Source organism: Diabrotica virgifera, chromosome 3 (assembly GCF_917563875.1).
Source record: "Diabrotica virgifera virgifera chromosome 3, PGI_DIABVI_V3a".
Lineage (NCBI taxonomy): Eukaryota > Metazoa > Arthropoda > Insecta > Coleoptera > Chrysomelidae > Diabrotica > Diabrotica virgifera.
The window spans coordinates 148,744,254-148,761,992 of record NC_065445.1 but is presented as its reverse complement, the minus strand read 5'-3'; the positions used below and the strand labels follow the sequence as shown (position 1 = coordinate 148,761,992).

Below are 17,739 nucleotides of genomic sequence, written 5' to 3'. Positions count from 1 at the left end.
CTGAGTTCACTTCTAAGGACAGACTTATCTTCTCCAACTGCCAGTTTGACATAATTTTCGATGTAAATTTTTAAATTTACATAACATAAATAACAGTTTTCTCCATGACTTCACACTTGTTGAAGTCTGTAGAGACTCCTACGTAGATGCGATTTAGTAAATAGAGTCAAGAATAGTGAATAACTTTCAAAACTTTTTTAAATTATATCTCTTAACACCTTGGCTGCGTTACGGGACAAATAAGCTTAGTATTACATTAACGGGGGGAGGGGGGTGAATAGGGGAATTTTCCTCCCCAACAAGGTCCAAAAACTTTTTTCTGACAAAGGACATCGCACACATCTTATGGAAAACATAATGTCACTCAAATTCAATAAAATTTATACGAAAGATTCGTTTTAAATTAACGGTCAAATCTTATCATTGCGCCAACTCTATATTTTCAATAATAAGAGCAGAAATTGATATAAATAAATCTGAAATCAAATGGGTACGTACATAAGTTAGAGAGAGAAAAAATATTTTAAAATACCCAAATTGTCGGTACTCCATAAATCAGCGGATCAATTTCACTAATCCGCTTAGGCCCAGCGGGATTTAAGCTCTTTTGAATAGCACCTAGAGCAATAGTGATTGTAACTGACACTTTTACTGACTCCAAAAATGTGATTTCGATAAATTTTAATTGCAATTTTCGCCGTAATTAATCATAATTAAGAGTTGGCGCAATGATAAGATTTGACCGTTAATTTAAAACGAATCTATTCGTATAAATTTTATTTAATTTGAGCGACATTATATTTTCCATAAGATGTGTGCGATGTCCTTTCAATAAACATAGAAATGTATTAGCTGATATGATATTTAAACCACAGACAGACAAATAAAACCCAATAAACCCTTTTGTTACGATAATTAAGAAAACTTAATGCATCTACATTAATTTATTTAAAATTTAAACACAAACATAATATTTGTAGCCTGTATTTATATATATAAATTTGTATATAAATTTAAATTATAGATATAAAACCCTATGGTTAGTTTTGAATTTTAAAGAAATACTTTTCTATTGTCGTGTTTTCGAGGGAATTGGCAGCTTGGTACCAGATGTTGTTTTCGAACTGGCCCATAAATCCCTCTTTTAATAAAAGAAACTCATAAAAACTACAAAAAATGATTTTATTTTGAACTGTCCATTGATAAACTAAATAGTATTTTTTTATTGCAACCATTAAGGGCATAGGCGTAACATGTCGCCTGTCAAAATGTTCAATGTGTTTTAAATGTATTAATTTTTTTCGAATCCTGAGAAAACTAATTAATATCTTTGAAAAATTTAAACGCAGCATGAAGGATTACATTATTTCTGAGGGCCGAAAATCTCTAAAAACTTCTATGTTTATTTTAATAAGTTATAGGGGTGAAAAGAAAAGGGAAAATTTAGTGTGACTTTTAATTGCAAATATTTCATTCAAAAGAAATTTTTATTTATTCTAAGGGACTTTCGGCCCTAGGTAATAACGTAATCTTTCATTTTGCGTTTAAATTTTTCAAAGATACTTATTAATTTTCTCAGGATTCGAAAAAATGAATATCTACATTTGAAACACATTGAAAATTTTGACAGGCGACATTTTTCGTCTTTCCCCTTAAAGATAACTCGTAGTAACAAGTGCTTTATTCCTGTTCGAAAGAAAGTCCAACTATCCGTGTAGATTCATTTTTTCATATTAGAAGTTGTAAGACTCCCGTTTAGTAACTTCTAAGTTCTTTATATCTTGAATGTACTAATCTGATTACTGGTTAGCTTGTGAAACTTTCTATTCAATGTAATATATTAGATTATAAATCTGGTACATTCCAGGTTAAATCACTCAGACAAAAACTTTTGGATCTCAAATTTGTCTGAAACCTCTGCTTAACGTAAAAACAAGACATTTAAGCACAAAAAGTCTTCTTCTTTTTTTTTCTCAAAATATCTTTTTAAGCGATTTTACAGTGAGTTGGTATTTATTTAAACAAAGTATCCCGCACAAACCCTATGGAAATTAGGTCCCGGTGGATTTAGTTCATACTTTAGAAAAATACTCTTTGAAGCAATATGATGAAAAGTTCTCATGGGCATAACTAGAGCGTATGGAGGATTTTCAAGATATAGAGGCACAAACTCGGAAAATTATAAGATTTACTGGGTATTCCAATTCCCTGAGTTACTGGTTATCTGGCAACATGTAGAAGTTTGGATCAAAGAAAAGTACTAGTAGTCTAGCATTTTTTCCTGGCTATCCAATGGCGACCTTTACTTTGACCTTGACCTTCAAAGGACGTCAGCTTCTAGAGTTTCGAGGCTTTTCGGTATTAAATTGATATAAACAGATTATTCATGGGTTTTTGGGATCGCTAAACACGAATATTCCGTCAGAATTGACCTCCGGAGCACGTGGTGGCCAGGGCCACTGTAAGGGACGTCATCTTCTAGAGTTTAGATGGTTTTCGGCATTTAATTGATGCACATGAATTACTGGAGGGTTTTTTGAGGTCGCTAAACACTAAAATGCCACCAAAACCGACTCCCGGAGCACCTGGTTTCCAAGGTCAATGAAAGGGGCTCCTGGAGTTTCGAGGGTCTTCGGTACTACATTAATGCAAACGGATTAGTTATAGGTTTTTGGGGTTACTGAACACGAATACGTTATCAGCACAGACACAGGAGCACCTGGTGCCTAAGACAGGTAATCTTCTGGAGTTTCGGAGGAATCAAATGGATTACTCTTAGCTTTTGGGGTTGCTCAACATGCAAACGCAATCAGATCCGACCCACGAATCACACTGTGCCTACGTCACGTCATCTTCTGGAGTTTCGAGGGTTTTCGGCATTACATTGATAAAAACGGATTAATCATGGCTTTTTGGGGTCGCTGAATGCTAATACGCCATTATATCCGACCCACGGAGTACCTGGTGCCTAAGGTTATTCATCTTCTCGAGTTTCGAGAGTTTTCGGCATTAAATTGATACGAATGGATTAGTCATGGCTTTTTGGAGTTGCTGAACACGAATACGCCAGCAGAACAGACACCGAAGCACCTATCGCCTAAGGCACGTTATCTTCTGGAGTTTCGAGAGTTTTCGGTACTAAATTGATGTAAACGAATTGGTACACACCGACTACTCGGAGGTTTTCTGAGTTGCTGTTCAAAGAAAGCGTACAAATTGGTGAAAAGTTTCTTTTGCTATTTGTAGATTCTTATTAAAATAACTATGTTGTGCTATTCAATTGTTTTAATTATTTATAAATATAAACTCAATTTATATCTGACAATATTTCTCCTTTATTTATTTAAAGACCGATTTACTATATTTTATTTTGATAGTGTTATTCATCATGGTCACTAGATACTCAAGAGTCTTTTAGCAAAGTCATATTCGTGTCAGCAACCCCAAAAACACAAGATTAATCCGCTTGCATCAATTTAGTACCGAAAACTCTCGAAACCCCAGAAGATGACGTGCCTTAGGCACCAGGTACCCCAGTGTCTGTTCTGATGGCGTATTTGTGTTCAGCAGCCTCAAAAACCCATGAGTATACCCATCTGCATCAATTTAATGCCGAAACCTCTCGAAACTCCAGAAGAAGACCAGCCTTAGGCACCAGGTGCTCAGTGGGTCGGATCTGATGGCGTATTCACGTTCAGCAGTTCCAAAAACCTGTGAATAATCAGTTTACATTAATTTAGTACCGAAAGCTCTCGAATCTCCAAAGCATGACGTGCCTTAGGCATCAGGTACTCCGATATCTGTTCTGATGGGGTATTCGTGTTCAGCAACTCCAAAAACCTATGAGTAATTCGTTTGCATCAATGTAGTACCGAAGACCCTCGAAACTCCAAGAGCCCCTTTAATTGACCTTTCAAACCAAGTACTCCAGGAGTCGGTTCTGGTGACATATCCGTGTTTAGCGACCTCAAAAAACCCTCCCGTAATTCATTTGCATCAATTTAATGCCTAACACCATAGAAACTCTAGAAGATGACGTAACTTGCAGAGGCCCTGGCCACCACGTCATCCGCAGGTCAATTCTGATGGCATATTCGTGTTTAGAGATCCCAAAAACCCATGAGTAATCTGTTTATATCAATTTAATGCTGAAAACCCTCGTAACTCTAGACGATGACGTCCATAGAAGGTCAAGGTCAAAGTAAAGGTCGCCATTGGATAGCCAGGAAAAAATCCTAGACTGCTAGTACTTCTATTTAATCCAAACTTTTACATGTAGCCAGATAACCAGTAACTCAGGGAATTAGAATACCCAGAATACCAGGGAATATAATTTTTCAAATTTGTGCCTCTACATCTTGAAAATCCTCCATACGATCGAGATGTGCCCATGAGAACTTTTTATCAGGATGTTTCGAAGGGTATTTTCCCAAGGTATGAACTAAATCCACTGGGACCTAATTTCCATAAGGTCTGTGCGGGGTATTTTACATTTTCATCGTAAAATATCAATGGAAAAAATAATGTTTTAATAGTAGGGACTCAAAAGTGTCGATAAACGATATTTTAAGAGTACGATTCATTATAAACTTCTGTAGGGAAACAAAGCCTATAGTTTATGCATGGTTATGTAATATCAGATCAAAATAGAAATTATTTATTCATCACAGCTAAAACATTTTTTCCTTAAGTTTTCTTCCTGGTCCCAATAGGTCTTCATTCCTCTCAGTCTTTTAATCAAATCAACATGATAATCCTCCATTGAAGAGAGCTCTCCACCCATTTCACTTGGAATGTAAGCTTTAGGTATATGTTCTGCTAGTCTTCTTGTGCCTTGATGAAACTGAAGCTAGAAGAAGAAAAAAGTATGAGTAGGTGTGGGGTCTGTAGTAGAGGGAAATATCGAAATAATATAGTGTAAGATACGACATAAGGTCGATATGAACCGATTGATCTGTTGAAGGATAAAAATTATTGGATATATGTAATTTAGAACATATTTTAAAAATTATAAAAAACAATGGTCCGATCTAATTTTTAAATAGAAGAAGACTATATGATTTGTACACACTTCTATATAAATCAAAACGGCAACAGGTGTATGTTTTCAAAAAACTGATAGTGTGTAAAAACTTTATTAAAAATCAGCTAAGTACTTTCAGCATTTCAAAATGCCCATTATCAGAGCTTTAGTTTTATAGGTATAAATACATCAAAGAAGAGTAATTGTTGACCAACACATTACGTTTAAAATTTACTTAGGCTTATAATCCGGTCAACTTAGACATCAAAATGCTTGGCAAATAACAAAAATTGCCGGAGAGCCAAATTTTGGTGGAGAGCTAGGGTATACCATAACAAATAAAGTTTAAAAAGTCCCCATCGATCCCATGTGTGCGTCAAAAGTTATTCGGGGTCAAAGGTCAAAATTTGAGATTTTTTGGATTTTTTTCGAAAACGGTAAGTTTTATCAAAAAAAAACCTCAAACCAAAGTTGTAGATCTTAACATTCTCTACAAAAATTTTCCTTACAATTTTTTTCCTAAGAGTTACCATTCCTGAGATATCGCGATTTTAAAAGTTACTTTTTACATTATATGCACATATAAGCCACGTATATGTTATAGTCAAAGCCCGAATTTCAGGCACTCCTAGGTTTGACTAGGCAATCCTCAGGACTAACTGATGGTCTTAGTCAAAGCCCGAAATAAATTGCAGTTTCGGCCTTTGACTAGTCAAACCTAGGTGAGACTAAGGTGGTCAGGCAAAGGTCGAAATTTAATTTTATCAAATCGGGGTTTGACTAGTCAAACCCCGATCAGCTATTAAACTGTCGTAATTTGTTAGATTAGGTTTAATAAAACGTAATTTTTTAATTTAATGTTTATTATTTTTATATTGTCTTAACTAAAATAAAAAAATAGTGTTTATTCTCATATGTTGAGGCATTATGGCATTTATAGTTGCACATTACGTTAGATCTTTTACTCTTACATAATTTTGAAGAGCATTTCTTATTGCAGTAGCATTTTATAAAGTATGGTCCTCCAAATTTAGAATATTTTGTACTAATTTCTCTTAAAGATAGCCTGGATATCTTCGACATTAAGAAAATTCCCTTTGCATTCTCCTATTTGATTTCTTGAAAAAAGTGTGTTTATTGTTCCGTATTTCGTAAAAACTCTATATAAACCGTCAATTGTTTTATCTTGCATTATACCCAAAATATTTCGAGCATCTCCTTTGGCTCTATCAAAGCTAGGGATAGATATTGTTACAGTTTTCCGATCGAATTAGGAGGAATTTTTTATTTTCACTTAATTGTTTGATAGAATTAACCTGGGCATGAAGACCTTCAATCGCCTTTCCTTTATTTTAATCTTATTCTAGTCTGAATCTGTCAAAATGCGTCTGAGTGGAGCGAACGGAGTTTGATTATTATTTACACGTAATTTGATTTGACTAAGTATATGAATTTTATTCTAGCACAAACAAATGGAATAGGAATGTCATCGTCAACTGTGAAAAAAGATATTGCAATCGGAGAAAAATCTTAGGATCATCATAATACTAACGAAGCCCCTGGATTGTCGTCACTAGAGAGAAAGAAAATTGTCAAAAAATTCAGATTACTTTTTCAGATGTGGTTTGTTGTATTTGCCAAAAGGGGAGCTCTGACGCACATACGTGCATAATTTGTAATCAGGTGGTACATGTTGTGTACGCTGACAGCACACTAGGTGAATACTATGAAGGTTTTGAAAGAAAAGTTACATGCATGCATTGTACAGAGACAGAAAAAATTAAAAAAAAAATAAAGTAAAGGCGGTGGAAGGTCTTCATGCCCAGGCTAATGCTATGAAACAATTAAGTGAAAAAAATGTCCTCCAATTCCGATCGAAAAAACGGCAACAATATCTACCTCCAGCTTTGATAGAGCCAAAGGAGCTGCTCGAAAAAATTTTTGTATCATACAAGATAAAAAAATTAACGGTTTATATAGAGTTGGTATGAAATACGGAACAATAAACACACTTTTTTTCAAGAAATCAAATAAGAGAATGCAAAGAGAATTCTCTTAATTTCGAAGATGTTTCAGACGTTAAGCTGTCTATAAGAGAAATTAGTACAAAAGATTCTGAATTTGGAGAACAAGGCTTTATAAAATGCTATTGTCATAAGAAATGCTCTTCAAAATTATATAAATGTAAAAAGTCTAACGTATTGTGCAACTCTAATTGCGATAATGCCTTAACAAGTGAAAATAAACACAAATTTTTTAATTTTAATTAGGACAAAATAAAAATAATAAACACTAAAATTAAAAAATGACGTTTTTTTTAAACCTAATCTAACAAATTACGACATTTTAATAGCTAATCGGGGTTTGACTAGTCAAACCCCGATTTCATAAAATTAAATTTCGACCTTTGCCTGACCAACTTAGTCTCTCCTAGGTTTGACTAGTCAAAGGCCGAAACTGTAATTTATTTCGGGCTTTGACTAAGACCGTCAGTCAGACCTGAGGATTGCCTAGTCAAACCTAGGAGTGCCTGAAATTCGGGCTTTGACTATAACATATATACATATGTGGCCCTTAAGACAAGTATAAATGCCTATTTGTGTCTCTTTTATATAGTATATTATACTATTCTGAAAATATTTCTTCAAAAGGTAATCAGTCCCAAACTGAATTTCCTCTATCCACGTGGCCTTGAAAAACATTTGGCTATACCATTGTTTAAAAAAGAACAGATTGTCTATTATAGGCAATGGCTACAGTATTGTCCGTAAGTCTGGTTCATAATATTATCTGTTTCTTTTAGTGCTAAAGGTTCAGTTCAAGTGAATATAAGTACTTATTACAAGCGTCTACCATTTAGTACCGTTACCGTTATTTGTACAATTTTATAGTTTTAAAAATGTCTCAGTTTTGCTTTATTTGCAATAAACTTTTAAGTGAAACTAAAACAGTTGTGGTTGATCGTGGAATGCCAAATTTAATCGAGGCTAGTGTCGAGAGAGGTGATGAGTTTATTGAGTATTTAAGAACTCAAAAATCCGTTACAATACACGTGAATTGCAGAAAATCATACATTCGGAAAACTTCAATCGCTGCAGTAAAAAGACAACGTGAGAAGGAACAGGCTAGTACTTCAAAAGTAAGTCCACCTCATACTAGAACGCGAGTAAGTAAATCACATTTTTGTTTAAAAGAATACTGTTTATTTTGTGGCAATGAAGCCAATGAAGAATCTGAGATAAAGAAAGCACAATGCCACAGGCAATATGTGTAAAACATTAATAATAAATCTCGTTTCATTTCCATGTTAACTGACAAATTAACAGCTGCGAATGTTGAAGTGAAACAAGCTAAAAATGACGCAGATGTCCTTATAATTGAGACAGCAATTGAAAAATTTAAGGCAACAAACACAATAATTGTAGTTGGTGAAGATGTTGATTTGTTGGTACTGATTACTGCAAGGACTCCAGTAGATAAAGTTATTTATTTTCTGAAACCTGGAAGGGCTCAACAGCGAACAGAGATATATTCTTCGAATAGTTTATCGGCTTATCCCAAATGCCAAAAGTACATTTTATTTTTACATGCGATAACCGGCTGCGACACTACGTCCGCAATGTACAGAAGGGGCAAAACGTCAGTACTTAAATTATTCGAAAAAAAAAAGATTTGACTGACTGCTGTAAAGTTTTTACAGAACTTGATTCTACACCGCAAACAATAATTACGGAAGGAATTCGCTTTCTTCTTGCGGTTTATGGAGCTCCAAAAAAAAAATTATTTGTCTTGATAAACACCGATACTTAACTTTTGTAAAAAATACGCGAAACAAGAAACAAGTACAACTATCATGTCTTCCTCCAACATCAGCATCCGCTTTTCAACATTTGTATCGAGTATATTATCAAGTTCAAACATGGCTAGGCAATGAACTGAATCCAGAAGACTGGGGTTGGAAATTAATAGATAATACTCTGGAACTGATTAAAACCTTACTCCCACCTGCTCCAGAAAAACTCCTTAACTTAACACTATTTTTTGCAATTGCAAAAAAGGTTGTAGTGCCAAATGTGGATGTAAAAAGTCGGGTTGCTGTGTTCTCTAGTGTGTACCAACTGCCAAGGCCAGTCTTGCTCAAATGTCCAGTTTAGTACAATAGAGGAAGACTCCTGTGATTTTAATGAAGAGACCAATGACTCAATCACATTTGAACAATTTTTGAACATCCAGCAAGAGGAAGAGGAAGAAGATGAAATCGAAGAAGACTTGACTGTTGAAGTAGACTTTCAAGAATATGAATCTGATTAAAATATCTAAAGAAATCAAAACAATAGTTAACCTAATAATCAATAGCAATATCAGTAATCAATATCAATAATAAGGTAATATCTAGAACTTGACCGGTATTGTTTCCTTAAATTATCCTAAAAATGTCAAAACAGTTAGTGGAGTAGGCCTACAGGGAAAACCACGGTAAAAAAACGCGTCGAGTACACTACCTCACAGGTGGTGTGGAAACGTGTGCATATCATGTATAATGTGACTCTTTGAATCGCGATATCTCAGGAATGGCAACTCTTAGGAAAAAAATAGTAAGGACTATTTTTGTAGAGAATTTTAAGATCTACAACTTTGGTTTAAGGTTTTTTTTTGATAAAACTTACCGTCTTCGAAAAAAATCCAAAAAATCTCAAATTTTGACCTTTGACCCCGAATAACTTTTGACGCACACATGGGATCGATGGGGACTTTTTAAACTTTATTTGTTATGTTATACCCTAGCTCTCCACCAAAATTTGGCTCTCCGGCAATTTTTGTTATTTGAAATGTCTATATAGACCGGGTTATTAGGGCTACCTGAGTCAATTTTAAATGTAATTGTGTTGGTCAACAATTACTCTTCTTTTGAGGTACCTATTTATACCTATAAGGCGAAAGCTCTGATGATGGATTTTGATATGCTGAAAGTACTTAGCTGATTTTTAATAAAATTTTTACACACTATCAGTTTTTTGAAAATATACACCTGTTGCCGTTTTGATCGCTCCAATTTTTTTCTGACTATAATTAATTAATAATTAAAAAATTACTTTTTGTTATGAATAAAAAACAAAAAAATTACCGGGGCAGATATTATTTCAGATTTTTAGGATCATTCTAAGCAAATAAGGCTTTTCGTAAATTTTCTCTTAAGTTGATCGTTTTCAAATTATAAGCAATTTAACATTGAAAAAAGAAGGAACGATGACGGTTTTCAAGGCTCAAAAACATAATAGTCGAGGAAATGAAGCATTTTGGCTCGCAATTTTTTCGTCCAGCATGGATTTACTTGAAATTTTCACAGAAGGTAGGGCACAGTCCAAGGATCATTTTCTATATCATGCTGCTGTACGCTAAAACCTTGGGGGTAGTTGCCACCCCATCTCGGGGGTGGGAATTTTTTATTACATTTTAACCATGTAAATCGATGTAAAAAGTAATTTTAAGGAAAAAATGTTTTTTACATTTTCTTCGTAAAACTAATATTTTTCGAGTTATTCGTGGTTGAAAGTAACAGTTTTACGACGGAAAAATCGACTTTTTTAGAGGGTTTTTGAGAATAACTCGAAAAATATGCAGTTAATAAAAAAACTGTAGATATCAAAATTGTATCTTTTAGTAAAACAAACGAAACTGTTTTTCTATAATATTTTTACGACCAATACAAACCGAGATACGGCATGTTAAAAGTTAGCTTTTTTCGTCAAATGCATAATTTGAAATAATCAAAGCCAAATAACGGGAAAACTTTGCATTTTTTCAGGAAAACTTGCCTAATGTTTTTTCAAGCATACAATAAGATACAAAAGTTTCTAGCATAATAATTGAGCAACTTATGATCAAAAAAAGTCGGTACCTATTTTTCTCTACGAAAAAAACAGTGAAAACAACCCCCTAACTACCCTTGTAACTAAAAATTGGTATTTGCCTCTCTGTAATTCCTTTCATATTTATATTATCAATATAGCCAAGAAGTTTGACCTATTTAAAAGGCCTAATTTTAGAAAAAATTGGAGTTTAAAGAAAAATTTATTTTTTGCAATTTTGCATTTTTTATCATTTTCTTCAAAATATCTCCGAAAATACTGAAAATGCGAAGAAAATTATAGATTACTAAATTGTAGCTTTTTTAACAGTTAAAATTTCCCTATGCATAGATTTTCATTAAAGTGAACACTTAGCAAGATATAGCTGTTTAAAACATCTTATTCGAGCCCTTTAAACCCACCTCAATTAAAAATTAAGGGATCTTACGGAATTTAATTTACACAGTCTAATTACTCTTCAAAAATCCTATAAAACTATTATTGAAAAAACTTTTTATCGCCAAAAATGAAGGAGCTATGTTTATAAAACTATTTTTTTTTCGAAAAATTCGAATGGTCCCCTTATAGAGCATTTTCAATGTACCTGTATAATACCACAGAGCCGGTTCGTATACTGGATGACTAAAAAACTATTTGTATGTGTATTTTTATATATTTGTAAATTCGTATTTTGTGTAAATAAATGTTTTATATTTCTTTAATTCTACTTTTCTTTCTGTATAGATCGATTAAATTGTCTACTTATTAAAATTGCAATGTTATTAAGGGTGGTTTTTAAGGGTTAAAATATTATGATATTATATCCTAAAGCATAAAACAATCATTATTTAACCAGTCAAAACCAAATTTTACCTATATTAAAGTTTACAATGTTTTTATATAATTTTTGACAATAGTTTACACCCCTAAAAATAATCAATGCCCTTGAGCATGATATAGAATACAAAGTACAGGGTAAGATGATCCTAACACCAAATTTTTATGTAAATTGATGCAAGGCGAGATTATTCTTTTAGGATAAGTAAACTCTTCATATATAGCTCCAACAAGGGTGGTTTTAAGGGTTGAAATATTGTGATATTATATCTAAAAGCACAAAACAATCATAATGTAACTAATAAGAAGCAAATGTTGACAATATTAAAGTTTAAAATGTTATTTTATAATTTTTTACAATTAGGGATGGTTTCACCCTTAAAAAACCAATAGCGTACAACGGCTCAATATAGAAAATGAACTAGAGGGTGCAACAGTGGCGACGCGTGACTTTTTCTGAAGTGTTACCAAAACCAGATGCAAAAAATCTTATTTAAAAAAATGAAGATATGGCTAAATGTATATAATACACTCACCGGCACAAAATTCCGCCAACCAAAATTTTTGATTAAGTTTGACAATCTATAACTTTATTATTTGTACTTCGATTTTAAAGATTCTTGCACGAGTTTGTAGGTTGTACATGTATTGATGTCAATTGCTATTATTCCGGTAACAAAAAATTTTTGCTTAGATGGCATTATACGGGGGTGAATGTAAGCATTGTTTTTTCTCCTAATTTTAAAAAAGTCTGTGGAAAAATTGGATGGATAATTTTGTTTCATACTCCTTTTGCATTATCCTGGAGGTATCGCTAAGGTTCTGTTTTTTGAATTATCTGAATATCTCTTTTTTTGTAAGAGCTATAATTAAAAACACTGCTTTGAAGGTTTATTTAATTAAAAATATCAAACGCACTAAAATTAAAAAAACAAAACAAATTTAACAATAAAACAAAACAATTCAATAGCGGTTATGTCCACCTCTTGCAGCAACGACTGCTCGCAATCTGTTTAGCATCTAATAAAGATGTCTTTTCCTTGCCTGGGGAATAGCCCGATATTCCTCTACCAGGGCCATAACTGTACCAAATTTTCTGGAGGCCTAGGATGCCTGCATGCGGGCCATTCTATTCTTATCAATCCATCCTCAATTGTATGAGTCAATCAGTGTTTTTATTTACAAAAAATGGTACAGCTCTTAATAAGAAAAAAGATATTCGGATAATTCAAAAAACAAAATGTTGGTCATGCCTCCGGGAAAATATAACAGGACTATGAAACAAAATCAGCTATTCCATTTTTCCACAGAATTTTTTAAAATTAGGAGAAAGTACAACGCTTCTTTTCATCCCTGTACAATGACATGCAAGCAAAATTTTTTGTTACCGGAATAATACCAAACAATATGAATACATGTACCTACAAACTGGTGTAAGAATCTTGAAAATAGGAGCACAAATAATAAAGTTATAAATTGTCAAACTTAATCAAAAAATTTGGGTGGCGGAATTTTGTGCCAGTGAGTGTAGCTTCAATAATATCATTTTGTATATCACTTGAAACTCTCGAAAAAACAGATGTTTCTAGATGTTGACAAAATTTTTGATCTTTTTTGGCAATTAATGTTAACAATTCCCTGTAATTGCCTGGATTATCAGAGTTGTCGCACTCAAAATGACCACGAAACGCTAGTTCTTGTTTGGCCCAAAAACATACAGTATCTATTATAAGTGTGCTAAGGATATAACTATCTATTTTTTTAACAAACTCATTATGTTTAGCAATATTTGCTTTAAAAGCTTGGTTAAGAGAACTTTTGATTTTTGTTTTGCTAAACTGAATAAAATTGGGTATACATCTTACATGTAGGTAACGGAGAAATTTCATGTCTCCTTTTTAAAAATCTAACACTATTTAAATCGTGAACCTGGTCCACCCATTTTTCTGTAGAAACCAGAAGACATGGCCAACAATACAGTATATTTTTCTTGCAACCAAAATATAACCAAGGATTTTCACTGTACCAACTAAATTTAAAATATCGAACTACTTTTGTTGATTCATTTTTTAAATTGTTTAAAACTAGGTCTTTCATTTTTAATCTCATTTTTTTCTTCAAAATATACAAGAAGAATTACTTTTTAAGTAGTTGATCGATTAAGAAGCGACACTCATCCACGGTTAACTGCACGCACACTTTTTATAGGTACATACTGTCACCAATTTTAAATGTGGTAACAGCGCTACTGATACACAGCGCGGTTATGCCGTCGCTTCTTCAAAATTTCCAGTCACTAGCCGGTCCCGAGCGCCAGCGTGGGTATATAACCATTGTAACCAGAAATGAGTCTGGTAACAGAGTATAATAAAGTGCAACTGAGTCACATAAACTCGCCAAAATTTTCGTGTCTACGAGTAGTTGGCTATTTACTGAAATAGGTACTATTACCACATAATATAATAATATATTTCTATTGTTAAAAATATTGGTAAATAGAATTATTCATCGTCATAAAATATTTATTTGCAAGAATTTTAACTGTTACCAATGGTAACAGTGGTTACATGGACGCTTCGCCAGTGGGGTGCAATGAGCCTAATCCCAAATTTTTGTACAAATCGATGCTGGACGAAAAAATTGCGAGGTTTTGCTATTTTTCCAGCTTCATTTCCTCGACTATAAGTAAAAAATATCATTTTGAAATTATGAAGTACATACCTAAATTCAAGTTCAAACCTTATTCTATCAGTTCTTGATAAGTATTTTGGAATTGTTTTATTCTACAACATTGTTTTTTAGTTGTTAATGTTCGTCTTCCCATAAGACACCTTTTTCATTAAAAATTAAAAAAATATATTTTAGAATAAAACGTGGCAAAAATTCTTATCGGGTCTTGATAGAAGAAGGTTTGACCTTGAATTTAGTGTACTTACAAAAAATAATATATTTTACTTGTATTTTTGAGCTTTGAAAATAGTAATTTTTCATTCTTTTTTCATTTTAAATTATTTATCACTAAAAACCGATCAACTTAAGAAAAAAATTACAAAAGACCTTTTTTTGTTTGGAATGACCCAAAAATTCTGATATAATATCAGCTCGGGTCGATTTTTTTTATTTATATAAAAAAGTCATTTTTAATTTTAATTTATTATAGTCAGAACAAAATTAAATCGGACACCCCTTGTTTTTATAATAACATAGTAAATTATATATCCAATAATTTTTATCCATTAAACAGATCGGTGCAGATCGACCTAATATCGGATACTCTACTAATATAAAGTTGAAAATATATATTATATTAATAAAAATTAATAAAAAAAACTACAATTTTAGGCAAGATTCATTTTCTTATTTTTGTATTTTAATTATATATATATATATATATATATATATATATATATATATATATATATATATATATATATATATATATATATATATATATATATATATATATATATATATATATATATACAAGAGTATAAGAATTTGACAGTCCTGTTCTCCATTAAAAGTGGGCGAACTAATAGTCTGGGCAGATTATCGAAGAATAGGCCAATTTGGTGAAAAGTTATTTACCAGCAATTTTATTGCTGAAATCGAATCTTATGATTGTATATATTAGTAATATAGGTATAAGTCCGCAGATAGTGTGCTACTTTTTTATAAACAAAATGGCGCCCGAAAATCGTGATTTTTTCAATTTTTGCTCTATAACTCCAAAGATTTTAACTTTACACCAAAAACACTAAAAATTTACCCTAATTAAATTCTCCATAGAAACGTGTTTTTTCTGATTTACTTCGACAAAAATTTTCCTCGGGAAATGCAGGTTTTTCCAACAAAATATTTAATTTTCAACTAAATTTTTAGATAAGTAATTGTTTAAGAAATATTAAATATCTTGGTAATATAAAAAAGCTCTTTACGTATAGATTATAATTACAGAAGCCTATGGAAATTGAATAAACAGTTTAGCAACAACTGAATTGTTAATTAAAAATTTACGGTCGCTATAATAACCGCAATAACTACGACACATAAGAATAACTATGGTTTTTGGATAAAAAGACACTGTACCTATAGTATTTTTACTACAAAAACGTTATTACGTAGGTCAAAATTTTTGACGTAAGAGAACTGTCAAAACATTAGAATGTGACTTTTCATAAACATGGCAATAATGAAAAGTCACATTCTAATGTTTTGACAGTTCTCTTACGTCAAAAATTTTGACCTACGTAATAACGTTTTTGTAGTAAAAATACTATATCTAACGTACTTTACGTTGGACTATTTAAGCGGCCTCAGAAATATTTTAAAGTTATAAACAATTTTTTGGCTTATAAACAAATAGAATATCTCGGAAAATATTAAACTAAATTAAAGCGTGAAAACGGTATTGGAAAAAATGTGGCAGGACGCTTCTTTTAAAAGAAAAAACGTTTAATTATGATGAGTGGTTCCTGAGATACAACTGATCAAAGTTGACCGTCATTTACGGCAAAGATATAAACATAATTTTCAAACCATCACCTTTTTACTTTTGTACTCTTTCTCCACACCAATTTGCATATCTTTAAAATACTCATAACATATATTATTATAATAAAAACTGTCAATATTACGAGTGAAAATTGCTTTGTTATTACGATTGTTTTGTTATAATAAATTAATTTATTTAGTATAACAAAAATTTTTAATGTGTTTAAATAATTATACAGCTTTTAAATAAGAATATTTGTGTTTTTAACGTTAAAAGGTACACTTGTAGTAAGTTTATCTAAAAAAAGTCTAAAACTGGAAAAATATATAGTTTTCTTTTCTTATAAATAAATTAATCTATTTTTTTTGTGAATTTGATGGCCTTTGGCCAAGCCAATTAGCCAAACATTTTGTTATTTTAAAAACAAACAATATTGTTTTTTCAATCAGAGGAATTTTTTCTGTATTTCAACTCTAAATACATAACAAACTAACATATTACAATTATTATCTAAATAATACACTGTTTTGGTTGTAAATATTTTTTTTGTAAATTTTTATTTTTTTGTATTTTTTTATGTCCAATTTGTTTTTTTTATTATTTTTTTTATTATTATTTTTTATTAATTGTTTTTTTACTACGCTAAGACATAAACCCGATTCAACATCTCGGATCTTCATACATTTTCTTAGTTTTTTTTCTTTTTTTTTTCTTTTTTTTTCTTTTTTGCTTTTTTTGCTTTTCCTTTTCTCTTTTTTTCTTGTTCTTTTCTCTTTTCAATTATAATATACAATAATTACTTAATTCTACAGGGTTTAAAAAAAAACAACAACAAAACAAACATGTTTTGTTTTAATAAACATGTCTGCTTTGTTTTAACAAAATTTCTTAAATACAGGGTACATTTTATTGCTACAATCTATATTTACACTTTTTGATATGTGCGTTAATTGTTTATAATGTATTAATATCTTCAGAAAATATCAAATTGTTCAAGTAGACGGGAAGTGGAATTTTTAATATATTAAGATTATCATAAAATTTGTTTATATTTACTGATTGATGTGAACATTCGAGGAGAATATGTAATATATCACCTTCTTTTCCACACTCACAGTTAGGTGACTCTGTGAGACCCAAACTGTACATATGAAGGGGGCTAAGAGCATGATTACATCTCAATCTATTTATAACTCTTATGAAATGGCGATTTGATACAGAATGAAACCATCTTTTAATGGGAATTTCAGGCTGCATTTCTTTGTAATTACTACCAGTTCTCGTGTTTCGATAATATCTTTGCCAATTTTCTTTTTGGTGTCGTCTACCAATAATATCAATATCCGAAATGGGTAGTAAGTTCATGGGTAAATTAGTTATTACAAAACAAAAGCAAGTTTGACCTCTAATAATGAGTTAGATAGATGGCTCTACTCGAGTTACTTGGGAACAAAAAAAGAATGAAGAAAATTGCTCCATGAGAAGCCGAGAAAATGCATTTTTTAACGTATACCGATTTTGAACTTTCAGATTAC

General features: G+C 31.7%; 1 protein-coding gene across 5 annotated transcripts in view; it reads right to left on the bottom strand.

Moving 5' to 3' along the window:
* Positions 1–4,615: 4,615 nt before the first annotated feature.
* Positions 4,616–17,739, bottom strand: part of LOC126881347 (uncharacterized) — a 179,801-nt gene continuing 166,677 nt past the window's right edge. For all 5 annotated transcript variants that reach the window (XM_050645584.1, XM_050645585.1, XM_050645582.1 and 2 more), the window contains exon 5: positions 4,616–4,849. In XM_050645584.1, the coding sequence (XP_050501541.1) occupies positions 4,658–4,849 (192 nt within the window). In that variant the 3' untranslated portion in view covers positions 4,616–4,657. The remainder of the gene's footprint in view (positions 4,850–17,739) is intronic.